We start from the raw sequence: 26,555 nt of genomic DNA, 5'->3' as shown, positions 1-26,555 counted from the left end.
TGCACATCTAGAAATCCAGAATAGACTCAACTATTTCATCTCATAGTTTTAAAAATTTGTTTTTGTTTTTGTTTTTGTTTTGAGACAGGGGTGTTGCTCTGTGACCCAGGCTGGAGTGTAGTGGTGCAGTCATGGCTTATTTCAGCCTCGACCTACTGGGCTCAAAGGAACCTCCTGCCTCAGCCTCTTGAGTAGCTGGGACTACAGGTGCAAGCAACCATGCCCAGCTAATTTTTAATTTTTTTGTAAAGATAAGGTCTCACTCTGTAGCCCAGGCTGGCCTTAAGCTCCTGGGCTCAAGTGATCCTCCTGCCTCGGCTTCCCAAAGTGCCTGGATTATAGGCGTGAGCCACTGCCCCGACCGGTTCTGAAAAGTTTAAGCAGATTTTCCATCATAATATCTAAAGAATTTTTCAGGAATGTTTCTGTGCAAATTGGTGGCATTCCACAGCTGGAACACTGTACACAGAGAACTCACAACGGTATGAGGCCATCCATTCATTCAACAAACATTTACTGGGCACCCAGAGGCCTGTCCTAGGCCTAGAGTGATAGAGCAGTGAATGGAACAGAGTCAACATCTAGGCTCTGGACTGGTAGGTTCTTCTGGAGTTTTTCAGTAACTTCTCATCACAGCAGTTGTCTTGCTTTGCAGAATGAATATAGGGATGGATATTGATATTATACAATTACAAAGCACACAATTCTTAATACTTAAGCAGAATCTGTTGACCCCTGACGCCGCTCTCTGCCCCCACTCTGATCTTGTCCATCCTTGTCTTCTTCTGATTCACGGCAGCAGCCAGTCCTTGGTTTTCCTGCTTCCACCCTCACGCCTGAGTCTGCTTCCCACATGCAGCCAGAGGGACCTGTGTCAGATCACATTCCTTCTCTGCTTGGAACCCTTCCATGGTTCCATCTAAGTCCTCATTATGTCCACACAAAGCTCCGCACAATCTGCCCTTGTTAGCTACCCGCCCTTATCTCCTCTTACTCTCCACCTTGCTCACTTTGCCCCACCCACTTTACTCTCCACCTTGCTCACTTTGCCCCACCCACCCTCCTCATTGTCTCTCCAACTTCCCATATCTTTCCTTCCTCAAGGCCTCTGCATCTGCAGATCTCTTCCCTGCCTGGAACTCTCTTCCCCTAGATAGGTGCATGCTTCACTCCCACTTCCTTCAGCTCTTTAGCTCAAAAAAGTCTCCTGATGCATTCATTCCTTGACCACCGTGCCAAAAAAACAAAAATCACTTGCCCTCCAAAATCTCTATCCCCTTTCCCTGCTGTTATTTTCTCCAAAGCACTTATCGCCTTCTAACATTCAACATGTTTGGTGTCTACTTCCTCCATTAAAAAGATGAACTCCAGGAGAGTGGAGATTTTTATGTCTCGTACACCGCTGTATTCCCAGCTCCTAGAACAGCGCCTGGTACACACGAGGTGCACTGTAAATGTTTTTCAGATGTATGAATGGAAGCCCAGAGTCGGTCACTGTTCTTGGAGCCGGAAACCTATCGGGGAAGACTTTTTGGGTGTACAGGGGCCAGAGGGATTTAGCTAGGAATACAAAAGAGGGCACAGCCCGTGCGAAGGCCTCGCTATGAGCCCTGATTATTGGGGTGCTCGCACGGGGGAAGAGGAAACCGGAAGCGAGTTCAGGGCGACCGCTGCACAGGCAAAGGCTGGGAAAGCAGAGCGTGAGGGCAGCGGACAGCGTTTCCATAGGCTCGAGAATCCACGCCCACTGCGCGTGCGCCCAGCTCCGGGCGGGGGAAGGGGCCCGGGGGCGGGGCTACGTGGTTGCGTCACGCGGCGTACCTCCCTGCGCGCCTGCGCTCTTTTCCACGTGCGAAAGCCCCGGACTCGTGGAGTTGTGAACGCCGCGGACTCCGAAGCCGCACAAACCAGGGCTCGCCATGAAGCCAGGTCAGGCTGGGGTGAGGGTCCGGGGTCAGGGACGGAGGCCGGGCGGGAGTCCGGGTGCCAGGCCAGAATCGGAGGGGTGGGGCCTTGGCCTGGGGGCAGGGGTTCTGAGCACGGGTTCCAGTCTCATGTGGGAAGGGGGATTCTGATTCCAGCAGGTCTAGGGGTTTGTGACTGGCTTCAGAGGTCACGGTCGTGAGTCGAAGAAGGCCGTGGGCCTGGCATTGGGGGTCTTGACGTGGGGTTCGTCTCATTGAGGCCGTCTAATGGGGATTTTGGATATTGGGCAGGAGGCGGCACTCAAGGGTCTTGGGCTAGAGTCTGGATCCAGGCATCTGGAGTCTTGGATCACTGGGCGTGTTTTGGGAATCAGGCGTGGGTCGGAGATGGAGAGTTCCTGACCTTGGGTCCTGGAGCTGTGTGTGGGAAGTCCCCATTTGCCTTCCCTGTTGCTGCTACCACCACCATCCCCTTATCCCGCAACCCAGCTTTTCCGAGTGGGCCGGAGTGGATGAGGACTCCCCGGTTGGCCGTGTGCGGCGCTCTCCGGCTCACTTTCCCGCCTTCTGCACTTACAGGGGGGCGGATCCCCGGGGATGGAGTGGAGATTTGGGGATTAAGATTTCCACCTCCGGGGCGAGATTTAACAAGCTTGGCATTAGAGTGGGGTGGTGGGGCGGGTGGTTGTCACAGGAGGTAAGTAGTTTTATTCTTTCGATTTTCCACTAGATTCTGCTGAACCCACTCCCTTCACGGTGGAATGATGAGGGGGTCCTGGCTTTGACAGCAGAAGGGCCTCAGTTCAGTGTTTCAGCTCTTGCTCAGCTTCTTAGCCTGCTGTGTGACCTTGGGCAAGTGGCTTTACTTTTCTGAGCCTCTGTTTTCTCATCAATAAAATGGCGCCAGTTAGGATTAAGCGACGTTAAAAAAAAAATAGCACAGTGCTTGACATATAATAGTATTGGCTCTAATTGTTACCTTTATCTTTCTCAAAGAGAACAAAATTAGAATCCTCGGTGGTGTCTGAGCACTTCCTCTATCTGGCCTGCCCAACCCCCACTCATCTGTGTGAGAACTTGCTTCATTGAGTTTGGAGAATTTCCACCATGGCCCAAAGGGTCTGTTTTCCTAGTACAGGCTTTCTTTTTCTTTTGCGTGTGTGTTTGTGTGGAGAGATGGGGGTCACCTGGCAGGAGATTTGTGGGTCTGTGCCCTTCTCCCAAGTTCCCTTTCTCTTCCGTGTTTGGGGATTTCTTGATGAAGTGGGGTGGGGGATTGTAGGCCAGGTATGCTGAGATCCTGGCTTGCCTGCAGGCATTCTGGTCTGTGATTCCCTCATAAATGGAGGATACCCCTTCTTCCAGCCTTCCTCCATTGTGTGGTAGAATGTGAAGTTGTAAAAGTTGTCAGGTGTTAGCTCTTTAGTAAGGATTTTAGCCTGAGTGAGAAAACAACCCTTTGGGAGATTTTTGAGCAGAGGCGTGGTGCAGTCTGACATTTTTAAAAGGGATTCTTGCTTCGATATGTGAAAGACCTCAGGGTGGCAAAAGTGGAAGCAGGCACACTGGTGGGAAGCTTGTTGCTGTAATCTAGGAGATGGTGTGGTGGACCAGGATGGGAGCAGTGGACATGCTGACAGTTTTACATGCTTTTGAAGACAGAACCAACAGATTGTATGTGGGTGTGTGAGCGGAGTCAAGGATAACCAAGGGTTTGGGGGTGTGTAACCGGAAGGATGGAATTGCCATTTTTGAGATGGAGAAGGCTGTGGAAAGAGAGCAGATTTTAAATCAGGGGGTTTGTGGACCCCTCCCCCCAAAAAAAGAACTTACAGGAAAAGTTTGTGTGAACATGTGTTTTTGCTGAGGAGTGGGTACTTTTGGTACATTTTTCCCCAAAAGCTCCAGGACCTGAAATGGATTGAGATGTTTTGAGTATCTGGGATTGAAAGTTTACACTCATGCCCACTCCGCCCCAAGCACATGCCAATACTTCCTTTCTGTTAGGCCTGGGTTAAGACTTTCATAAGCCTAGCTGTGGCATCTCCCCTAAATGAAGGTCCTGGCCTTGGAAAACTGTTGGAGGGTTTGGGCAAGAAAATGCTGATATCATGAGTTGCTGTTTCAAAAACAGCGCTTATTAGTTGCTGTGTGGAAAGTGGACTGTAGGGGGAGTAGAAGATAAAAAGTGAACAACTCTTGGTTATGTTCTGGAGTTTTGAAAAGGAAACTGTTCATTTTAAAAGATCAAATTAGGAGTAGCTATTAAAAGTTACATTTTCATCTTTAATAGAAAGATGAAAAAAGAACTAACTGGAAAAGTTTGTGTGAACATGTGTTTTTTCTGAGGAGTGGGTACTTTTGGTACATTTGGTACAGGAAGAGGGAAGAGGAGACTCTTTCCCCTGAGTTTGAATGATGATGTTCAAAGTAGGTGCTAGATAGTATATATGTGAAGTGCTTTGTGTGTACAAGTCATTTAATCTTTACAACTCTATAGGATGGGCACTGCATTTTTTTTATTTTTATTTTTTGATACAGAATCTCTCTCTGTCACCCAGGCTGGAGTGCAGTGGCACCATCTCAGCTCACTGCAACCTCCACTTCCTGTGTTCAATTGATGCTTGTGCCTCAGCCTTCTGAGTAGCTGGGATTACAGGCAAGCGCCACCACGCCTAGCTAATTTTTTGTATTTTTAGTAGAGACAGGGTTTCACTATGTTGGCCAGGCTGGTCTTGAACTCCTGGCCTCAAACTGTCCGCCTGCCTGGGTTTCCCAAAGTGCTGGGATTACAGACATGAGCCACGGCGCGTGGCCTGGCACTGTATTGTCTCCATGTCTTACAGATGAAATTTTCAAGACCCCTATGAACCTTCCTTACTAGGGTTGAGAGTGGCAACAACATTGCCTATCTCTCCATATGGGATACTTGAGGGGAGTGACCGGCACTTCCCTGGTCACCATCTGATGGATCATGTGCTTTCTGAACAAACAGAAGGTGCTTTCTCCTTGAGGCCGGGCCCAGGGTTTAAGAATCATCAGCTCAGTGCTCATTTAACATTTATTGAGCCCATAGTTTGTGCCAGATGTTGTGCAGGGTTTTGGGGATGCGATGGTGACCAAAACAGTTAAAAATCCTTGCCCATTTGGAGCTTGATCTTAGTCGGGGAGGCAGGCAGTAATAATATTAAAAATGCCATGTGTGATAATTGATTCGAAGGGAAATAAAGCAGGGTAAGGGTATTGTGGCCAAAGTAGGCCCTTCTGGGGAACTAACATTTTATCAGAGACCAGAATGCAGTGAAGGAGCGAGTGAGCCATGCACACGTCTGCAGGAGCCGGGCAGTGGGAACAGCATGTGGTAAAGATTTAGAAGCTGGACTGTGTATGCTCGGTGGGGAAGAGCATGGGGCCCAGCATAAAGAGAATGAAGTCAGGGAAGTCAGCACAGGCCAGATCCTTAGGATGATGATTCTTAATGTGGGCTGCACCTTGGAGTCACCTGGAGAGCTTTAGGGGAAGACCTTGCGCCCAGAACAATGAAATCAGAATTTAAAGCCTAAAGATTTTAGGCTTTGATTTCAGGCTTTGTAAGCCAGGGAAAGGAATTTTTATTTCATTTTGGATGTGGTGGAAAACCACTGGAGGGATTTGGGCAAGGGCATGATGAGCTCTTACTTGCTGTTTTAAAAATAGCATGTATTAGCTGCTGTGTGAAAAGTGGACTGTAGAGGGAGTAGAAGATTAAAAGTAAACAACTTTTGGTTATGTTTGGGAGTTTTGAAAATGAAACCGTTCATTTTTAAAGATTAAATTAGGAATGGCTGTTAAGACACATTTTTTATCTTTAATACCATTAAGGTGCATGAAGGGTTCGTAGGACGAGATCATAATGTATCTTTACAAAAAACATGAGCAAGACCGGCTCGCTGGCTCACGCCTGTAATCCCAGCACTTTGGGAGGCTGAGGCGGGCGGATCAAGAGGTCAGGAGATTGAGACCATCCTGGCTAACACGGTGAAACCCCATCTCTACTAAAAATACAAAAAAATTAGCCGGGCGTGGTGGTGGGCGCCTGTAGTCCCAGCTACTTGGGAGGCTGAGGCAGGAGAATGGTGTGAACCCGGGAGGTGGAGCTTGCAGTGAGCCGAGATCGTGCCACCGCATTCCAGCCTGGGCAACAGAGTGAGACTCGTCTCAAAAAAAAAAAAAAAAAAAAGCAAGCTTATGATTGAATAGATTACATCATGTGAGAATGTGAGATAATTTTAAACCACTAGTTTTCCAACTTTTTTTTTAACTTGTGTGATTTAGTACTTCTGAGTTTTTGAAATCAAATCACAGAAAATATTGAATCTGTTAGCACCAGAGTTCTGTTTTAAACATTGTTTTGTGCTAATGGTGTTTGCTGTCCTGAACTGGTAAGAATAAAGCCTGTCTGAGTCTATTGTTTCTTAAACATTTCGATCTTATTGACAAATCGCAAACTACTTGTAAAGTGCAGCCTATCCTTAAATGACAGTTTGTTCTGCTTTTTCTTGTTTTTCCCCTGAGCTGAGAGGGACTTCTTAAAGCTTGGAAGCAGGGAGATGAGTTAGGGCTGACATCATCCTGTATTCCCCTCTGTTTTGGGGCTGGGGTTAATACTTTTCTTCCAGCTCTAAGGTCAGGAGTGGGAGAGCATGAAGACATTTGCAGAGTCTAGGGGGCCCTATTGTCATAGCATGTGCTCGTATGCAGGGCTCACTCTTCACAGTAATTAATATTGACATGGAATGAATTCTGTGAATCTGCTATGCAACCAAGGAAACCAGGATATTAACAGTAACCTACATCTATTCATGTACTCCCCTATCCCAACCCCATATTAATATCTCCTTCCCATTCACCAATATCATGAGTTTTACATTTCTCATTCCCTTGCTCCTTTTCTTGGGCAATATGATTGTGGCTGGGTGTGGTGCCTGACACCTGTAATCCCAGCACTTCAGGAGGCCAAGGCAGGAGGATCACTTGAGCCAGGAGCTGGAGACTAGCCTGGGCAACATAGTGAGACCCCCATCTCTACACTACGGGAGTAGTGGCACACACCTGTAATCTAGCTACTTCAGAGACCGAGGCAGGAGAATTGCTTGAGCCCAGGAGTTCGAGGCTGTGGTGAGCTATGATTGTGCCATTGCTCTCCAACCTGGGCGGCACAGCGAGACCCTGTCTCAAAAAAAAAAGCACTAAGCAAAAAAAATTATTATGATTTTAACATTTATTAGTCTGTTGTGTATAACTGAAGGTCATTTTCGTGATCTTGATTGTGAATGTCTTCTATTTTATTTGCCCATTCTATTGATGGGCATTTGGGTTAGTCTTCACTTTTCTTTTGCTGTGGACATTCTTGGAAATGTGTTCTGCTGTACACGGGCACATGTATTTCAGGTTTCTCACCTGAGAGGTATTCCTGGGTACAAGGTGGTTTAACCTTTTAAGCTTCATTGCCCTGATTCCTATTTTGTTTCCCCCACAGGTTTCAGTCCCCGTGGGGGTGGCTTTGGCGGCCGAGGGGGCTTTGGTGACCGTGGCGGTCGTGGAGGCCGAGGGGGCTTTGGCGGGGGCCGAGGTCGAGGCGGAGGCTTTAGAGGTCGTGGACGAGGAGGAGGTGGAGGCGGCGGCGGCGGCGGCGGTGGAGGAGGAGGAAGAGGTGGTAAGATTGGCTAGGGGTTACAGAGGAGGTCTTCCTGAGGCGGGGAGTGGGGAGGGCAGAGATTCAGGATCTTTCTTTCCTGTTGTACCTCTCTTTTATAGGTGGAGGCTTCCATTCTGGTGGCAACCGGGGTCGTGGTCGGGGAGGAAAAAGAGGAAACCAGTCGGGGAAGAATGTGATGGTGGAGCCGCATCGGCATGAGGGTGAGTGAGGAAGGCAGGGAGCCGGCTGAGCTTCGGGGCAGGGAGAGGCTGGGGGTCCTCACCCCTGCTCTGATCCCCTCACCCAGGTGTCTTCATTTGTCGAGGAAAGGAAGATGCACTGGTCACCAAGAACCTGGTCCCTGGGGAATCAGTTTATGGAGAGAAGAGAGTCTCGATTTCGGTGAGAACTGGGTCCCTGTCCAAGCCACCAGGGTCGCAGCTGAGGGTGTAGCCAGTAGTCTGTGTCTGCCCTCACCATGTGTCCTGCATGTGACAGCTGGAGGATTGTCATAATATGTAAACCACACTGTCTACTCCCTCATCCGCCTTCTGTGACTCCCCACTGCCTTCCAGTTAGACTCGTGAGTCTTCACTCAGGCCTCCAAGACCCTGTGCATTCTAGTTCCCCCTCCCTGCCCCCCCTGGCTTTGTCTCCTTCACTAACCCTCTGACCAAGTGTCCTCCAGTCACCCTGGCCTTGCTGTTCCCACTCCCAGCTCTGTGGGAGGCTGCGTCCTTATCATCTGCTTCTCCAGGCTGCCTCATACCACTCTGCCGGTCAAGGCATCCCTCGCCGCCCTCCCCTGTCCTGTTATCCTATGTCATTTTCTTTGAGGCCAGGGCGTGCCTGCCTTGGGGCCTTCCTAATCGCTCTGTGGGAATGTCCTTCCTCAGATAACTTGAAGGGCCCCTTGCCTCCTTCAGGTCTGATTTGGAATCTGCCTTTCAGCCCCTCCCTGGCCCCTTTTCCCATTTTCACCTCCTCCTTGCCCTGCTTCCCAAACTTCGTATCTTCTCTCCTGGCTTTGTCTTCTCTCCTTAACACCTGTCACCATCTCATATGCCATGTTATATTTAGTTAGTTCGGTGAATACTTACACTTTTTGGGCAGGGATCCTTGTTTTGTATCCCCAGCGCCTAGAGCAGGGTCTGGCACACAGTAGGTGCTGGCACAGTGCATGTTTGTTGAACGAGTGCTGGTTTTACTGTTACTGTTTGTGTTTATTCTCTGTTGCTGCCCTTTGGGTTAGTCACCTCCATGAGAGGGCAGCGACAGCATGTGCATGGTCACTGCTCTTTACTCATGTTGAGTTCTTGTGCAGTGATAGGACAGCCCAGTTCCTTTCAAGGGTCCTAGGGTTAAAGGCAGTGAGGTCCTGCAGAAGAGCCTAGCACTGACTTCCGTCCCCATCTCTCATCTAGGAAGGAGATGACAAAATTGAGTACCGAGCCTGGAACCCCTTCCGCTCCAAGCTGGCAGCAGCAATCCTGGGTGGTGTGGACCAGATCCACATCAAACCGGGGGCTAAGGTTCTCTACCTCGGGGCTGCCTCGGGCACCACGGTCTCCCATGTCTCTGACATCGTTGGTCCGGTGAGTGAGTAGATGGAGAGGCAGGAGGTAAAGGCTGCCTCCCCTCTGCCAGCTTGGAATATCAGGGTTTGACTGCTTGCCTGTGCTGTGTGACTTAGGGCCAGGCCCTTTTCTGTCACAGTGCCTGTGAGTAAAAGGAGTGGCTTAAACCAGATAATGTCACTCAACCTCACTCCTGGGTTCTTGGCCTCAAGGGAAGAGACGTGGGTGTGGGGTGACCAACCTTAGACAACTGGGAGTATAGATACCAGACTATTTGATTTGATGGGCCTCTTTAAAATTTTATGCTGCTAAAACCTGCTCTTCTGGTTTCTTTAGAAAGAACCAGGAGATCTCATGGTTTCTGAGCCTGTATAGGCTTCCCATTTAGAGGGCCCCTGGCACCCACGTGTCCCACTCTGTTACCCTTTGTTACTTTACGTGTTTATAAGCTGTTAAGTGTAGTGCCTTAAAACCTCAGGCTTTGGCCAGACGAGGTGGCTCATGCCTTTAATCCCAACACTTTGGGAGGCCGAGGCAGGTGGATCACCTGAGGTCAGGAGTTTGAGACCAGCCTGACCAACATGGTAAAACCCCGTCTCTACTAAAAATACAAAAATTAGCTGGGTGTGGTGGCGTGTGCCTGTAGTCCCACCTATTCGGGAGGCTGACACAGGAGAATTGCTTGAACCCAGGAGGCGGACGTTGCACTAAGCTGAGATCGCACAGCTGCACTCCAGCCTGGGCAACAGAGCGAGACTCAAAAAAAAAAAAAAAACAAAAACCTCAGACTTTAATCAGGCAAGTTACCTAACCCATCCAAGCCTCAGTTTACCTGTCTGGAACATAGACTTGTGAAGATTAAATGAGTTAATTTCTGAAAGGTGCTTAGAGCAGTGGTTGGCCCATTGTTACATCATCTCTGTGCCTTGGCTTCCTGGTTTTAAGCCTCTATTGGGAACCTGGGCTCTCAGGCAGATGGGATTGGGTACTTTTGCTACTTGCTGAATAACCCTTGGCCAGTGACTTTATGTCTGGACCTCAGTTTATTCATGTGAAAAATGGACATGATAACAATAGTCATTATATGGTAGGGTTTTGATTTGGGGGTTGGAAGAGATGCTGTGTATAGTGTATGGGCCTAAAGTAGGCACTCCATGCATGAGAACTAGCATCACTGTTCATTAATTTTTAATTTATTTTAGGATGGTCTAGTCTATGCAGTCGAGTTCTCCCACCGCTCTGGCCGTGACCTCATTAACTTGGCCAAGAAGAGGACCAACATCATTCCTGTGATCGAGGATGCTCGACACCCGCACAAATACCGCATGCTCATCGGTGAGGGGTCTGGGGGTGGCCCCGGTGGGGTAAGACAGGCCACCGCAGGCTTCCTGGAAGAAGCCAGTGGACCTCTGATTCGGATGGAGTTGGAGTGGATGAGCAGACCTCTTGAGTCTGCAGGAATAGAAAGGGGTAAGGGGAGCTAGGTGAGGTTGTGGAGGTGGCAGCTTGGCTTCAGAGTCTTGGAAGCCACCCTTGGAGGGCCAACCTCCTCTCCTTCAGTCTCCCCCCCATCTCCTAGGTCTCCTGTACTTCCTGCGTCCTGTATTTATTACACTGCCCCTGCATAAAAAGCCTCCTTTTGGGGGTCCTTATCGTTGTCTGGTGAGAGCATAGCCCAGAAAACTAAGCATGGCTTGATCTGGAGGTGCTCACTGTGAATATTAATTACTTGGTTTAAAAAAACATTCAAAGGTATAATATAAAAGTTGAAAAGCCTTATAAACCACCCCGAGAAGTAACTGATGAGAACAATTTGATGTCTCCTTTTCCCAGGTTTTAAATAATCAGTTTTCATTATACCACCTTTTCATTTTTGAAAAGTCACACTGCCTTACAAACATTATTTTTCATTCTGCTCCTTTTTCTTTCTGTGTTTTATTTTTCCCATGCACTCATACCATCCCCTTTGTTCTGCAACTTGTTTTCATTTCACAGTCCTGCGGACACTCTTGCCTATAAGTGCTCACTCACTCTTACTTGTCTTTTTGATGACGTGTCTGTCTCCCCACCAGACCCGGGAGCGTCTCGAGGGCAGGGTCCGGGTCTGACTCGTCTCTATGTCCCCCACGCCCGGCCCAGGGCTGGCCACAGAGTAGGTGGCAACCATGGTTTACAAGAAGAGTGGATGAATGATGTGACTGTGGGTTTTGGACTCATCTTGGGACACTGGAGGGAGGGGGACCAGTGGAGGTGGGGAGTGAAACTGGAGGCAGGGAGAATCTCCCAGGAACCTGCTGGTGATGGGCATAGGCCCCATGGGAGGATCTGGGGTGATCCCTGTGACTCCAACTTTTAACTGCTGCTCCTTTCTCCTTAGCAATGGTGGATGTGATCTTTGCTGATGTGGCCCAGCCAGACCAGACCCGGATTGTGGCCCTGAATGCCCACACCTTCCTGCGTAATGGAGGACACTTTGTGATTTCCATTAAGGTGCGGGGTTTGGAAGAGTCTGAGATGGGGTGGCAGTGTTCTAGGGAGGTATCTTCTCTATCTGTATCTGTCAAATAGCCACCCAAAACAGAGGGGCCAAGTCTGCAAAACTATAGCTTTGGATTTAAAGAGGCAGGAGAGTGCAGTGGTCAAGTGCCAAATTGAGTCTGACCATCTGAGTTTAATTCCAGCCTGCTGTGTGACTGAGCAAGTTACTTAACCTATATGCCTCAGTTTCCTCACTTATGAAATAGAAATACTAGTCTAGTCTTTTTCAGGGTGGATGACAGGATCAAATTAGTCAGTATAATATGGAGCGTTTAGAAAAGATCCTGGCATAGAATAGATACTAGATAAAAGCTAGGTGCATCTTTCACAACATTTTTATTTGGAAATAATGGAGAACTCTCCCATGCACCCTTCACAAGGTTCACCATTTGTTAGCCTTTTGCTACATCTGTTTTATTCTCAACTGCATTATTACTATTATTAAAGAAGAGGGAGTAGAAATAAACCGAACAATTCCTGGGTATAAAATTTAAGCACTGGCTTTTAGATAAATAGGACTGTTTAAGGCTTCCTGCTTCAAATCCAAAACAAACTAAAAACTTTTCTTTTTTTTTTTTAAATTTGAGACAGAGTCTCGCTCTGTCACCAAGGCTGCCGTGAAGTGGTACAATCTCAGCTCACTGCAACCTCTGCCTCCCAGGTTCAAGCAATTCTTATGCCTCAGTCTCCTAAGTAGCTGGGACTACAGGTGTGTGCCACCACACCTGGCTAACTTATATATTTTTAGTGGAGACGGGGTTTCGCCATGTTGCTCAGGCTGGTCTGGAGGCTCCTGAGCTCAGGCAATCTGCCTGTCTCAGCCTCCCAAAGTGCTAGGATTACAGGCACGAGCCACTGCACCCAGCCAAAAACTTCTTTAATTAAGCCTTTTATCACATTTCCTAAACCCAAGTGTCTTATCCCATTTTATGCAGCGATCACAGAATGCTATAGACTGGGTAATTTTTTTATTTTTATTTTTATTTTTTTGAGATGGAGTCTTACTCTGTCACCAGGTTGAAGTGCAGTGGTGCGATCTCGGCTCACTGCAACCTCCATTTCCTGGGTTCAAGCGATTCTTCTGCGTCAGCTTCCCGAGTAGCTGGGACTACAGGTGTGTGCCACCACACCCAGCTAATTTTTGTATTTTTAGTAGAGATAGGGTTTCACCGTGTTGGCCAGGATGATCTCATCTCCTGATTTCGTGATTGACCCACCTCGGCCTCCCAAAGTGCTGGGATTACAGGCGTGAGCCACCACGCCCAGCCTTAGACTGGGTAATTTATAATGAATGGAAATTGATTTGGCTTCCAGTTCCAAAGGCTGGAAAGTCCAAGACTGGAGGACTGAATCTGGCGAGGGCCTTCTTGCTGTAATCCATTGGCAGAAGGATGAGAGCAAGATAGAAAGGGGGCATAATCATCCTTTTAATCAGGAACCCACTCTTGTGATAATAGCATTACTCTCTTCAGGAAGGGAGAGCCCTCATGACCTGAATCATCTCTCAAAGGTCCCACCTCTCAACTCTGTTGCATTTAAGGGTTAAGTTTCCAACACATGAACTTTGGAGGACACATTAGAACCATAGCACTGAGTTTTACTTGAATTAATAATGAAAACATCTGGTTTAAAGAGCGCACAAGAGGAAAACAGCCCAAAGCCCTGGTGTAGACATTAGTCCTTTCTCCTCTTTAGGCCAACTGCATTGACTCCACAGCCTCAGCCGAGGCCGTGTTTGCCTCCGAAGTGAAAAAGATGCAACAGGAGAATATGAAGCCGCAGGAGCAGTTGACCCTTGAGCCATACGAAAGAGACCATGCCGTGGTCGTGGGAGTGTACAGGTGAGCAGGGGCCCAGCAATACACCAAGACAGACGTCTCTGTCCCTTGCACCCCGAGTGCCATGATCCTGGGGACCCTCCTTCATCACCTATCTTCCTCTCACAGGCCACCCCCCAAGGTGAAGAACTGAAGTTCAGCGCTGTCAGGATTGCGAGAGATGTGTGTTGATACTGTTGCACGTGTGTTTTTCTATTAAAAGACTCATCCGTCTCCCATGTCTGCTGCTCATTCCTCCCCTTGACCTGCTGACACAGGGTGGACGCACCCTTGGTTAATTTTGCGGGGTTGGGTAAATTCTCACTGGGTCACAGAGCGCATGCTCCGTTTCTAGCTGCCTTTTGCGCAGCGGCAGCCTGGATTTCGGTTCTTGGGTGGGATTGGTAGCTCGCTGCGCATGCGTGCAGGTAAGGGTGCCATCTCGCGCAGGCGGAGTGTCAGTGTGGGTCACGTGAGGGGAGCGGAGAGGGCGGGATGGGGGCGGAGTCCAGGGCGTGGGGGGGCCGGTTTGTTGTGGTCGCCATTTTGCTGGTTGCATTACTGGGTAATCGGGGCCCTGGCTTGCCGCGTCCGCCGGATACCCTCAGCCAGTGGGCAGGTCTGAGCTCGGGCTCCCCGAGCAGTTTGAGTCCCCTTGCCCGCTCCTTCAGGTAACGGCGCGGGGACGGGTGGGGCGGCACGCGGTCGCAGGGAGGTGGGCAGGACGGGATCCGCCCTGCTCGCGTCGCCGTGAGACTTAGCACGAGGCCAAGGGAGGAGAGGAGGGGGGTGGCGGGCAGGTGCGGGCCCTGCCTGGCTATTCATAGTTGAATTCCTGGAACCGGCCAAGCCCGAGGGAGCAGTTGCAGGAGGGAGGCTGGGAGGGGGTAGCCGGGCCCCACTCCCGCCCTTTGTTTGGGCTCGGCTCCGCGGGCCGCTTCTTCGTCGCCTAGCAACAGCTGCCCTAGGCTGTGATTGGCTGAGCTCTTGGCACCAGCGACCAATGGTACAGTTGTTGCCATGGCAGGTGCCGATTGCCAAGCTCAGTCGGGCCCCGCCTTCCGGTCTCGGCAGGCCCAGGAGGGCCTCCTGGGTGGGGGGCGGGACGCCGGGTCCCTAGGGGCTGGTGGCCACTCAGGGTGGGGCGTGTCGCCCCTCCCCCGTCCACCTGCTCTACTCTTCCCCCGCGTGCCCTGGGCTGACCCTTGTCCCCTCCTCTCCCCGCCCCCGGTGGCAGCGGCGGCTGCTGTTGTCACCCACCGGGCCTCCTGTCCCGCTTGCCCTCCCCGTCGCGGGGCCGGCCGGGCCAGGGACAGGCGGTCGCCTTTTCAGCGCCGCCACCGCCGCCATGCTGGCCGCTCGCCCACCCCACTGGGGGCCCCACCGCGCCCCAGCCCCCCGTGGGCCCCGCGCCAGTCCTGACCCGGGTAGGGGGTGGCGGCTGGGAGAGATGGTCCTGGTGTGGGAGGGCCCCGGAGAAGAGGTGGTTTTGGGGGGAAGCTCCAAGGGTGGAGGAGTCGTGGAGTGGCAAGGCATGGAATAGGAGAAAGGGATTTGACATGGGGGAGAGAGTGGCCCATGGGGAGAAGATTTTTGTTGTAGCTGACAACTCTGGGAGGAGAGAACCCTATGTGATACTTGGGGATTTGGCTTTGAGGCCCTCTAGGAGTAGACACAGTTGTGGAATGACCCTGGTATAAAGAGGGGTGCCTGGAGAAGGTCTGTGGTAGGAATATTAGGGTGTGTGTGTGTGTGTGTAGGGGGGCAAGGAGGCAGTGTAGGGGAGAAAAGGATGATCACTCTAAACTGTGGGAAGAGACACCTCCTCCTTCTCCCATCAGGAGGAGTGGGCCTTGATTGGGATGGGATATTGGAGTAATATGGGGAAGAACCCTGTTGTGGTAGGGGGAATGGGGATATGGTACAGGGAGACTACCTGGAAGGCTGGTTCCTAATATGGAGGACCTGATATAGGGAAGCGGTCTTGGCATGATATGGAGAGGGTCCCCTAGGAAAATCGTGCCCTGGTGGATGAGAAAGCTGTAGAGATAAGACTCTGTTCTATAGAGGTTCTCAGATAACTTTGGTGTGGTTGGGAGGTCCCCAAGGATGCTGATGTGGTTTTAGGGCTGCAGAGGACTCTGCTGTGGTTTGGGAGGGGAAGACTCATGTGGTTTGGGAATCCTAGAGTTCTCTGGGTTGAGGGAATCTACTGAGAAGGATAGATCTTGAAGTAGTGGCCCTGGCAGTACTACGGGCTGAGATCCTGATGTTCAGGGAAGACTACAGAAAGTAGGATCTTGTGTTAGGGGCCCTGGGGAGGGCCACGAGTAGTGAGAAAAGAATGAAGCCTACTCCTCTGCATACTGTCTGTGGTTTCTTTTCTCTTTTCCTCCTCTGAATTATTGGTGTCTCCCTGTCCTTTCCCTGTGATGGCTCATATCGACCCCTGCCTGGCCCCCAATCATTGTCTTTTATGTGTTCTCTTTGTGCTGCCTTAATCATTTACTTGATCATTATTTGTTGAGGGACTGCTGTGCCACCCCCCCCCCCCAACCTGGCTGCCACTTCTCTGCCCCTTCTCTTCATTGCTATCTGCTGCTCCGTTGTGCCCTTTTCCTCTTCTCTCTGTGCCCTGCCTTTCTCATGTCCACCTCTTCCCCGCCTGGCACTATTCACATACCCCCTTGTTCCATGTTGTTTTCCCACCTCCTGTCTGCTCTCAGGTCTCAGCGGCGGTGGCAGCCGAGGTGCAGGATGCAAGAAGGCGCCCCCCGGCCGGGCTCCCGCTCCAGGCCTCGCTCCCCTGCGGCCCTCTGAGCCCACCATGGCCGTCCCACCGGGCCATGGTCCCTTCTCTGGCTTCCCAGGGCCCCAGGAGCACACGCAGGTACGCGTTCAGCTGGCTCCTCACCTGCGTGGTGGTAGGGGGAGGCTGGGGATGGAAGGGTCTCCAGACCAAAAGGTAGTGTGGTTGCCCAAGACATTCTTCTGGGCGCATAATGGGTCCCATGGGATTGGAAAATAACAGAGGAGTTTTCAGGCAGAGTCAGGGTTTGGAGAGGCTGGGTTCAAATCCTGACCCAGTGGTTAAATTCCTTAGGTTCTCCATACTTGAGTTTTCTGTTCTGTGAAATGGGGCCAATAATGATACCTATCTCACAGGGTTGTTGTGAGGATTAAATGAGTTAATGGTATGCATGTAAAACACTTAGAATGGTGCCTGGCACATAGTAAATACCCAATAAATGCTCACTAAGAAAAGTTCAGAGTGAAAGATCTGGATTGGGTGAATGGGGAGGGGGGTTGAGTCTAAAGGGTCTTGAGGCCAATAGGCATGGGTGGTGAGGGCAAAGCTCTCCAAGGCTAGAGGCAGTGAAGGCAGTGACATGCAGAGCTTGAAGCAGGATGGAGTGGGAGGTCCGGGGCCAGATCCAGATCCAAGAGCCTTGGGGTGAAAGAACTGTGCAAAGAGTTGGTGGGGGTATGGGTTGAGGCCCAAGGGATGAGATTAAATTGAGATAGAGGTACTTCAGAGGATACCCAAAATGGCTGGCTTCAAAGTGAAGAATGGGGAGGAACAGAGCCCAGGTTTTCCGTATGATCTCTCCCTCTGAGGTTCAGAAAGGGGTAAAGGTGAGGGGTGAAAGGTCAGAGTTCACTCATTCACACCACAGATCTCTAAGAGCATCCATTGTGTGCCAGGCCCTGCTGTAGGCACTGGAGGTACAGTAAGAACAAGAGAAAGTCTCAGCCCTGGGGGAGTTGCTTTCCTAGAGAGGTGGAACAAATACAGACAGCAACCAAATACATGATGTGCCAGCAGCCATTACAGTTCTTCCTCTTGAGGTCAGAGGTGAAGGCGCGTCCTCAGTACCCACCCCTCACCCTGCCCTGCAGGTATTGCCTGATGTGCGGCTACTGCCTCGGAGGCTGCCCCTGGCCTTCCGGGATGCAACCTCAGCCCCGCTGCGTAAGCTCTCTGTGGACCTCATCAAGACCTACAAGCACATCAATGAGGTGGGCAGGGGCTGGGGGATCCTGGGCTGGGTGCCGAGGGTCTTGGCTGCTGGCATGAGTCACTCACCAGTCCCCATCTCGTGGCTGGCTGGCTGGACAGGTATACTATGCGAAGAAGAAGCGGCGGGCCCAGCAGGCGCCACCCCAGGATTCGAGCAACAAGAAGGAGAAGAAGGTCCTGAACCATGGTTATGATGACGACAACCATGACTACATCGTGCGCAGTGGCGAGCGCTGGCTGGAGCGCTACGAGATTGACTCGCTCATTGGCAAAGGCTCCTTTGGCCAGGTGTGGGACACCCCCCTCCCACCCTGATCCAGGGTCCCACTAACATTGACCCACACACCCAGTGGTTCAGTGGCTTCAAGTCCCATGCTGGGCCGCTCACCCTAGCCCACTTAGTTTCCCTGTGCCTCAGTTGCCTTTTCTGTAAAATAGTTTAAATAACAAGACTCAACATAAGGTCGTTACGTTATTTCACGTCCAGTGTTTACACCAGTGCCTGACTAATGGCGCGCACTCAGCTGTGAAGTATGCATAGTGTTCTTGGTGGGTCTCCTTGCCTGGAGGGAGAAGAATGGTGCCTGGCTCTGCCCTGCTCCCACCCCTTTCTTCGTGACATGCCCTGCCCCAACAGGTGGTGAAAGCCTATGATCATCAGACCCAGGAGCTCGTGGCCATCAAGATCATCAAGAACAAAAAGGCCTTCCTGAACCAGGCCCAGATTGAGCTGCGGCTGCTGGAGCTGATGAACCAGCATGACACGGAGATGAAGTACTATATAGGTGAGGCCCGGTACTGGCAGGGCTGTGGGCACCCGGGATAGCGGGAGCTGGAGCCAGTAGGGATGGGTCACATCCCTGCCCTACCCTCAGGAGGAGGCTGATGTCTTCAGAGCAGGGTTTGGTCTGTGTTTCACTGACATCAGTGATTCTCCTGCTGCTTTTATGATTTTTGTCCTATTTACTTGGTAATGGTCAGAGGTTACTGAGTGCTCACCAAGGGCCAGGCTCTCTTGGAAGCACTTGGAAGTTAACTCACCGCAGCCCATAAGGGGAAAGGCATTATTACCAACATCTTGAAGATAAGAAACCCGGGCCTCCATCCTAATTTCTTCTTCAGTAAAACAAACAAAACAGGCTGGGCGCAGTGGCTCAGGCCTGTAATCCCAGCACTTTGGGAGGCCAAGGTGGGCAGATCATGAAGTCAAGAGATCAAGACCATCCTGGCCAATATGGTGAAACCCCGTCTCTACTAAAAATGTGAAAAAATTAGCTTGATGTGGTGGCATGCGCCTGTAGTCCCAGCTACTCAGGAGGCTGAGGCAGGAGAATCGCTTGAACCTGGGAGGCGAAGGTTACAGTGAGCTGGGACCATGCCACTGCACTCCAGCCTGGTGACAGAGCGAGACTCCATCTCAAAAAAAAAAAAAAATCCCAAAACAAACAAAAAACCAAACCTAACAACAACAACAACAAAAACGAAGAAGAAAGGAAAAAAGAAACCCAGGCATTCAAGTGCTGTCACTTGCGTGAGGTGGCAGTTTGTACTAATTGAGCTATAATTTGATGAGGTCGTGGACTCCAGAGCTGTTACTCTTAACATCTGTGCCAGTCTTTCTCCTCCCTTAAACTGATTACTCCTCATGGACATAAACATCACAACATAATCATAAACAGCAAGTGGATTTTAAAATGGTTTCGTTTAAAAGGAAAACGTACATCCTTAAAGTAAATGGAAAACCAGTGTCCTTTGACACAAAAGTGAATGCAAGGGAGATGAAAGCAGTGTTACTTGGAAAGAGCATGAGCTTCCTGTGTGAATCTAGTTGTTTGTTAGATAAAAAGATTCTGACTAGCAGATGGTACCCGTGGGCACAGCACAGTGTGGCCAGTAATCAAAGAGCATTGTATGACCCCAGGCCGCCACCTGCCCTCTCTGAGCCGTTTCTTCTCTGGCCCATTTCCTCCCCTCCCCCGCAGTACACCTGAAGCGGCACTTCATGTTCCGGAACCACCTGTGCCTGGTGTTTGAGCTGCTGTCCTACAACCTATACGACCTCCTGCGCAACACCCACTTCCGCGGCGTCTCGCTGAACCTGACCCGGAAGCTGGCGCAGCAGCTCTGCACGGCACTGCTCTTTCTGGCCACACCTGAGCTCAGCATCATTCACTGCGACCTCAAGCCCGAAAACATCTTGCTGTGCAACCCCAAGCGCAGCGCCATCAAGATCGTGGACTTCGGCAGCTCCTGCCAGCTTGGCCAGAGGGTAAGGGGCGGCCCGGTCCTGGGAGCAGGGCTAGTAGTTTGGGTGGGGCAGAGCCAACGGGAGGCTTAGGGGCGGGGCTTGGCTGGGATGGGATTATTAGGAGCCGTGGGAACTAAGGGATAATGCTTGGGGTGGGGGTGTGGATATACTGCCCATTAGGATGGGAAGGGTGAAGCCTGAGGGGCAGGGCCCATTTTGAAGCTGCCAGATGTGAACAGGGTGAAGTTGGGTTGGATTTGAGCCAGGGGTGCTGCCTCGCTAAGTTTTTGTATTCTCTGTTCTTAAAGCTGGGGATGGAGGTGGAAGGCTTCAACTTTGCAGCTCTGTGTGAGCTGCCCCTAAAAGTGACAATGGTATAGGGCTGGTGGAATGTCAGCCTCTGCCTGGTGACCAGAAGGGCCCAGGATCAGGGTTGGGGGTGGAGATCAGGGTCTGTCTAGGCCAGCAGACTTCCCAGATTGATAAATAAGATGGCACCAGTGGCTCCCAGAAAACTGATGCTGATAATGGCAGGATTTGGAACCTCAGTCCCCATTTTGTCAGCAAGAAGCCTGTTCTCAGTTGGGTCCTCTTAGCTTTGGGGATGTCAGTGGGACCAGTAGGGGAGGCTGGGACCCTTGACGATTACCCTTTTCCCAGATCTACCAGTATATCCAGAGCCGCTTCTACCGCTCACCTGAGGTGCTCCTGGGCACACCCTACGACCTGGCCATTGACATGTGGTCCCTGGGCTGCATCCTTGTGGAGATGCACACCGGAGAGCCCCTCTTCAGTGGCTCCAATGAGGTGTGCCCCCAGGAAGGGGTGTGCTGGAGGTGGAGGGGGTGGCGCCTGGCTGGCCTGATGACCCTGACGCCTGCCTGCTCACAGGTCGACCAGATGAACCGCATTGTGGAGGTGCTGGGCATCCCGCCAGCCGCCATGCTGGACCAGGCGCCCAAGGCTCGCAAGTACTTTGAACGGCTGCCTGGGGGTGGCTGGACCCTACGAAGGACAAAAGAACTCAGGAAGGTGCGGCCCCTGCCCCATGCCACTCCTCCCACCCCGTTGGCCCCTCACTCACACTTGGGGCTCTCTCCCCCTGCTCCCTCTCCCTTGTGTCTTTCCCTTCCTTCCACTCCCCTTTGTCTGTCCTTTCCTTCCTCCCCTGCCCACCCCATCTCCCGTCTCTCCTTCCCACCCCACAACTCTTAGCTTTTCTTTCCACTTTCTCTCTTGTGCCTCTGTTTCCCCGTGTGTGTCTCCCTGCCCCTCCTGCCCACTGACGGCCACTCTCTTGCCCCCCCTCCCACCCCCTCCCTGCCAGGATTACCAGGGCCCCGGGACACGGCGGCTGCAGGAGGTGCTGGGCGTGCAGACGGGCGGGCCCGGGGGCCGGCGGGCGGGGGAGCCGGGCCACAGCCCCGCCGACTACCTCCGCTTCCAGGACCTGGTGCTGCGCATGCTGGAGTATGAGCCTGCCGCCCGCATCAGCCCCCTGGGGGCTCTGCAGCACGGCTTCTTCCGCCGCACGGCCGACGAGGCCACCAACACGGGCCCGGCAGGCAGCAGTGCCTCCACCTCGCCCGCGCCCCTCGACACCTGCCCCTCTTCCAGCACCGCCAGCTCCATCTCCAGTTCTGGTGGGTGCCCAGGTGCCCAAATGGGGTACAACGGGTGGGGGCTGGTCAGGTTTGGCCTGTCCTGGGGGGACCTGGTTACTGGGTCTTCACACAAGAGCTCCGAAACTGTCTGATCCTGAACTCTAAGATGACGTGTGGGATGGGAGAGCTCCAGCTGGCCCTGACACAATCTCTGAAAGTGGGCTTGGGCTCAGATCCCTGAAACTGGTTCTGACTCTCAAACCCAAAACTGAATTCCAACTCAGAATCTCAAAATTGGGCCCGGTTCTTCAGATGGGCTCTGATCTTGAAGCCTAAACCTGAGCCTGGGCCATGAACTTCACTCAGCCATCCCAAAACCTACTCGCCACCTTCTCTCACCTTATGCCCCTTCACCTCTCCTCCCTGGCACTTCCAGGAGGCTCCAGTGGCTCCTCCAGTGACAACCGGACCTACCGCTACAGCAACCGATATTGTGGGGGCCCTGGGCCCCCTATCACAGACTGTGAGATGAACAGCCCCCAGGTAATGGGGTTTTGGGGGCTTTGGAGGTGGGTGGTGGTGCCTGGGGCTTAAAGACCGGGGTCTCCGTCACCCATGGCTCCTTTGCTTTTTTAGGTCCCACCCTCCCAGCCGCTGCGGCCCTGGGCAGGGGGTGATGTGCCCCACAAGACACATCAAGCCCCTGCCTCTGCCTCATCACTGCCTGGGACTGGGGCCCAGTTACCCACCCAGCCCCGATACCTTGGTCGTCCCCCATCACCAACCTCACCACCACCCCCGGAGCTGATGGATGTGAGCCTGGTGGGTGGCCCTGCTGACTGCTCCTCACCTCACCCAGCGCCTGCCCCCCAGCATCCGGCTGCCTCAGCCCTCCGGACTCGGATGACTGGAGGTCGTCCACCCCTCCCGCCTCCTGATGACCCTGCCACTCTGGGGCCTCACCTGGGCCTCCGTGGTGTACCCCAGAGCACAGCAGCCAGCTCATGACCCTGCCCCCTCCCTGGGGCCCCTCCTGAAGCCATACCCTCCCCCATCTGGGGGCCCTGGGCTCCCATCCTCATCTCTCTCCTTGACTGGAATTGCTGCTACCCAGCTGGGGTGGGTGAGGCCTGCACTGATTGGGGCCTGGGGCAGGGGGGTCAAGGAGAGGGTTTTGGCCGCTCCCTCCCCACTAAGGACTGGACCCTTGGGCCCCTCTCCCCCTTTTTTTCTATTTATTGTACCAAAGACAGTGGTGGTCCGGTGGAGGGAAGACCCCCCCCCCTCACCCCAGGACCCTAGGAGGGGGTGGGGGCAGGTAGGGGGAGATGGCCTTGCTCCTCCTCGCTGTACCCCCAGTAAAGAGCTTTCTCACATGCCTGCCTGAGCGTTTGCAGGGCCTCGGCTCCCCTCACCCGACCCTCAGAGGCATGGTGGGGAAGGGGGTTTGCGGAGGGGGTGCTGGAGGATCTCTGGTGTGGAGATGTCTCTTGTGGGGAAGCTGTGGCTCTTGTTGCAGGCATGGGGCTGCAGGTCTGGGGCCCCAGCCTTCTAGATAGATCGTGGATAGGATCCTGGCCTACATTTGCCTTTTCCTGGGTAAATAGACCCTGAAAGGGTAAAGGCTCAGCTCTGGCCTGTCTCTGGGAAACAGGTGCCCTAATAAGCCAGGGCGTCCGCAGAGTTAGCACAGGAGTGGCACCTCATGCCAAGCAGGCGTCCAGTAGCCGCTGAGTACACTTAGCAGGCTTTGTTGGCGCCATCTGGGGAATAGGCAGACAATAGGTACAGACTCTGTACCCACGTGTACTGTCCAGCTGTTTGGAAACATCGCGAAACAAAGTGTTTTGAGATTCTGAGACAAAAAGATTTTCCCGGGGTTCCAGGTAAGTGGGCCTGTTTCCATGGTAATTTGGAAATGTACGTCTCCCAACCGGCCAATCAAGAGCCCAGTTCAAAGGGTACTGTCTGCCACCACTGGGGCGCGGCGCTTTGTGGGAAATGGAGTTCTACTTAGCAATCGCTTTCTGCAGTGTTCGTTGGGGAACTACAACAACCAGAGTTCTTTTCTCTCAGGCTTGGGGGTGGGTTTTCAGGCAGCCAATGAGCAGTTTGAGGTCCTGGGGCCTGGATGTTCATGGTATTTAGGAGGTAGAAGGCCGTGATTGGGTGGCTTTGGCGCAGGTGTTGACGTCTCCCGAGGTGTGCAGAAGGTGGGTGCGGCGCCGTCCCGGGAGGGCGTGCGGGTTGTCGCTCACAGTTCCGGAGCGGGCAGTAGACGCCGAGGCCTGAAGGGGCCCCAGCACGCGGACATCACTGGCCGCTGTTCCTGGCCCGGCTTGCGGGGAGCCCCGCTCAGTGGGAGAGACAGGCAAGGACCCCGTTGCGGACCTATGTATGTTCACTAATGGAGGCGGCATGGAACGCGGTGGGAACCTGAGGAGACCCTGGTAGGAAGATCATCCCGGAAGACTAGGAGCTGTTTGAGCTGAGACCTGAAGACGGAAGGATGTTTTGGGGGTCGGGGGCGGTGTGGTGGAATGGCTTGCGCAAAGGCAGAGAGAAACAGCCTGTTGTGTGAACATGGACTGCAGGTGATCTGGTGTTGGTGATCATACTGAAAATTCTGTATGAATGAGATGTGGAAGATTTTCTTGATCATTTAGGGAACTTGGATTTTGTCCTGAGGGCAATGAAGAGCCATGGGAGGATTTTTAGTAGGGAAGGGGTACGGCCCAGTTTGCTGTGACATGAAAATAGATTAACGGGAAAGTGACTGGAGTCGGGAAACCCAGGGTGGCAGATGTGACAGATTCCTAGGCAAGAGGTGTTGGGAATGGATCAGGGCAGGAGCCACCGTAGGGAGGGCCAGAGGGGATGGGAGAGACGTCCAGAAGGTTGACAGGCTGTGTGTGAGGGGGAGGCAGAGAGGAGTGGGGAAGGGATATCTCCAGCGCATAGAGCAGATGCTCAGTGGCTGATGTCTTGAATGAACAATCCTAGGAGGCAGGTGCTGATGTGATCTCCCGTTTGTAAATGATACCTAGGACAGAAAAGGTTAGGTAACTTAACCATTATCAATAGCTAGGAAGGGGAGGGCCCAGGATGTGTGTGTGTGTGTGTGTGTGTGTTTGTGTGTGTGTGTGTGTACCATTAACTTACCAAGGAGACATCAGCAGGGCCAGATCACGTAGGTCTTGTGAGGAATTTGGAAGAGGCATGGAAATGTATATGTCATTTTTTTTTTTTTTTTTTTTTTTTTTTTTTGAGACGGAGTCTCTGTCGCCAGGCTGTAGTGCAGTGGTGTGATCTCGGCTCACTGCAACCTCCGCCTCCTGGGTTCAAGCGATTCTCCTGCCTTAGCCTCCCGAGTAGCTGGGACTACAGGCACCCACCACCATGCCCAGCTAATTTTTGTATTTTTAGTAGAGACTGGATTTCACCATGTTGGCCAGGATGGTTTTGATCTCTTGACCTTGTGATCTGCCTGCCTCGGCCTCCCATTATGTGTCACATTTCGATGTCCATCCCAGAATCTCTCCCCTGAGCTCCTGACTGGCTGCCTTCCTCATACCTGTTGGTAATCTAGAGGTATCTCCAGAGTAATTTTGATCGAATTGAGCTCCTGCTCCTTTCCCCCCAAATTTTTTCCCCCCATGTTCATCTCAAAAAATGCTCCCCCCATCCTCTCCAGGCCCAAACCACTGGAATTGTCCTTTACTCCTCTTCCTGTCTTATATTCATGTCTGTCAGCTAATATACCTGACCACTTCTCCCCACCTTCACTCCTGTCCACCCTTATCTCCTTCACAGACCATTATGGCAGGCTCCTCAGTGATCTCTCTGCTCTCACCCCTGCCCTCAGAGTGTTCCTTACATGCAGCTGGAGGGATGCTGTGAGCACCTGTATCAGGTCATATCCCTCCCCTGCTCAGAACACTTCCAAGGCTCCATCTCGCTCAGGGTAAAACCCAGAGTCCTCTGCAAGGCGCTGCATTGTCTGCCCTCATCATCTCTCTGACATCATCTACTCTCCTTACTCCCTGTGCTCCAGTCACACTGGCCGGAGGGCCTTTGCACTTGCTCTTTTCTTTGCCTGAAGAACTCATCTATCAAATAGCCCAGACTTGTTCCTTCCTCTTTAGGTCTCCCCTGAGATGTCACTGCCTTCCTGAGATCTTCTCTCACCACCCTTCTAAAATTGTACCACTTATAGTCACGTCTATCTTTGCTTCTTTAACTTTATCCTCAGCATTAATCATATTACTGTTTAACACTCTATAGAATTTATCTATGTTTATGGTCTGTCTCCCCTGACCCTTACCTCTAGGAGACTGTTGACTTCATGGGGGAAGGAGCTTTTGTCTACTTCCTCCGTATCACCAACACATAGAAAAGTGCTTGGCACACAGTTAGGGCTCAGTAACTACTTATCAAATAAACTATTGAAGAACACACATCTGGATCCCAGCATGCTGGGGACTCTGCTGATGCCCTTTCTACAGAACTCCAAGGGGCTGCCTTAAAGTTTTCTGAGGGTTCAAGACATTCAACAAGTATTTCACCTTGCCTCTTTCTACTCAGCATTGGGAACACAGCAGAGAACAAAATATTTCCCTACCCCCATAGAACCTACAGTAATAGGGATGGTAATTTAGACTATCAAATAATCACATGTGTGAGATTACCAAGAAAGGTAGAGAGTGTTATGAGAACACTTGATAGGAAATCAAATCCAGATCCTAGGAAATGAGGAAGGAGTAGGCATTAACTCCTTTAAGAGATAAGAGTTTGTGATGGTTGGAGCCTAGAGGCTGATGCAGAGCAAGAGGTCAGACCTTGTGTATGCCATAAGGAGTTTGGGTGTTTACCCCACATGTAGTGGGAAGTTGTAGAATTTTAAGCTGGGGATGGGAGCGTGGTCAGGTGTGTGTGTGTGTGTGTGTGTGTGTGTGTTTCCTTCTAAAATTCTTCATACTAAAGTGTACTTTAAAAGACTCCTCTGGCTTCTCTGTGGGGAATTGACTATAAGGCATTAAGGATTAAAGTAGGGAGACCAGTGACAAGGCTGTTACTGTGAAATTAAAATAGCTGTGATTGAAGACAGCCACACATTCTTTGCTGTTTTTCCTATCAAGAAGTGGAGTC

The 26,555-nt window shown here is 51.8% G+C and overlaps 2 protein-coding genes across 5 annotated transcripts; both read left to right on the top strand.

The window, feature by feature from the left end:
* Nucleotides 1-1,791: 1,791 nt before the first annotated feature.
* On the top strand, nt 1,792-13,768 carry FBL (fibrillarin). Of its 2 annotated transcripts, none has more exons than XM_002829219.5 (9): nt 1,792-1,929; nt 7,444-7,620; nt 7,722-7,823; nt 7,910-8,004; nt 9,027-9,197; nt 10,382-10,514; nt 11,557-11,669; nt 13,413-13,558; nt 13,664-13,768. In XM_002829219.5, the coding sequence occupies exons 1-9, from the start codon at nt 1,920-1,922 to the stop codon at nt 13,686-13,688; spliced, it is 972 nt and encodes a 323-aa protein (XP_002829265.1). In that variant the 5' UTR covers nt 1,792-1,919; the 3' UTR covers nt 13,689-13,768. The 2 variants fall into 2 exon arrangements, with proteins under 2 accessions (XP_002829265.1, XP_009230864.1); XM_009232589.4 differs by having other exon boundaries at nt 1,805-1,929; nt 7,444-7,617.
* A 777-nt stretch (nt 13,769-14,545) lies between these two features.
* Nucleotides 14,546-22,783, top strand: DYRK1B (dual specificity tyrosine phosphorylation regulated kinase 1B). Of its 3 annotated transcripts, XM_054540429.2 has the most exons (12): nt 14,557-14,961; nt 16,261-16,424; nt 17,435-17,554; nt 17,655-17,843; nt 18,193-18,340; nt 19,538-19,824; nt 20,464-20,610; nt 20,695-20,835; nt 21,131-21,166; nt 21,251-21,446; nt 21,844-21,950; nt 22,044-22,783. In XM_054540429.2, the coding sequence occupies exons 1-12, from the start codon at nt 14,883-14,885 to the stop codon at nt 22,413-22,415; spliced, it is 1,986 nt and encodes a 661-aa protein (XP_054396404.1). In that variant the 5' UTR covers nt 14,557-14,882; the 3' UTR covers nt 22,416-22,783. The 3 variants fall into 3 exon arrangements, with proteins under 3 accessions (XP_054396403.1, XP_054396404.1, XP_054396405.1); XM_054540428.2 differs by having other exon boundaries at nt 14,546-14,961; nt 21,131-21,446; XM_054540430.2 differs by lacking the exon at nt 21,131-21,166 and having other exon boundaries at nt 14,560-14,961.
* The last annotated feature ends 3,772 nt before the right edge of the window (nt 22,784-26,555 follow it).

This window comes from Pongo abelii, chromosome 20 (genome assembly GCF_028885655.2).
Source record: "Pongo abelii isolate AG06213 chromosome 20, NHGRI_mPonAbe1-v2.0_pri, whole genome shotgun sequence".
Lineage (NCBI taxonomy): Eukaryota > Metazoa > Chordata > Mammalia > Primates > Hominidae > Pongo > Pongo abelii.
The sequence above is the reverse complement of the archived record's forward strand: the minus strand, read 5'-3'. Positions and strand labels throughout refer to the sequence as shown.

Bases quoted from the DNA above. Each gene is read 5' to 3' on its own strand.
- DYRK1B (XM_054540428.2), top strand. From the start codon at position 14,883: ATGCTGGCCGCTCGCCCACCCCACTGGGGGCCCCACCGCGCCCCAGCC. The intron at 19,825-20,463 runs GTAAGGGGCGGC...CCCTTTTCCCAG, and splicing joins CCTGCCAGCTTGGCCAGAGG to ATCTACCAGTATATCCAGAG. The intron at 21,951-22,043 runs GTAATGGGGTTT...TTGCTTTTTTAG, and splicing joins GTGAGATGAACAGCCCCCAG to GTCCCACCCTCCCAGCCGCT.
- FBL (XM_002829219.5), top strand. The intron at 7,621-7,721 runs GTAAGATTGGCT...TCTCTTTTATAG, and splicing joins TGGAGGAGGAGGAAGAGGTG to GTGGAGGCTTCCATTCTGGT. The intron at 7,824-7,909 runs GTGAGTGAGGAA...CCCCTCACCCAG, and splicing joins GGAGCCGCATCGGCATGAGG to GTGTCTTCATTTGTCGAGGA.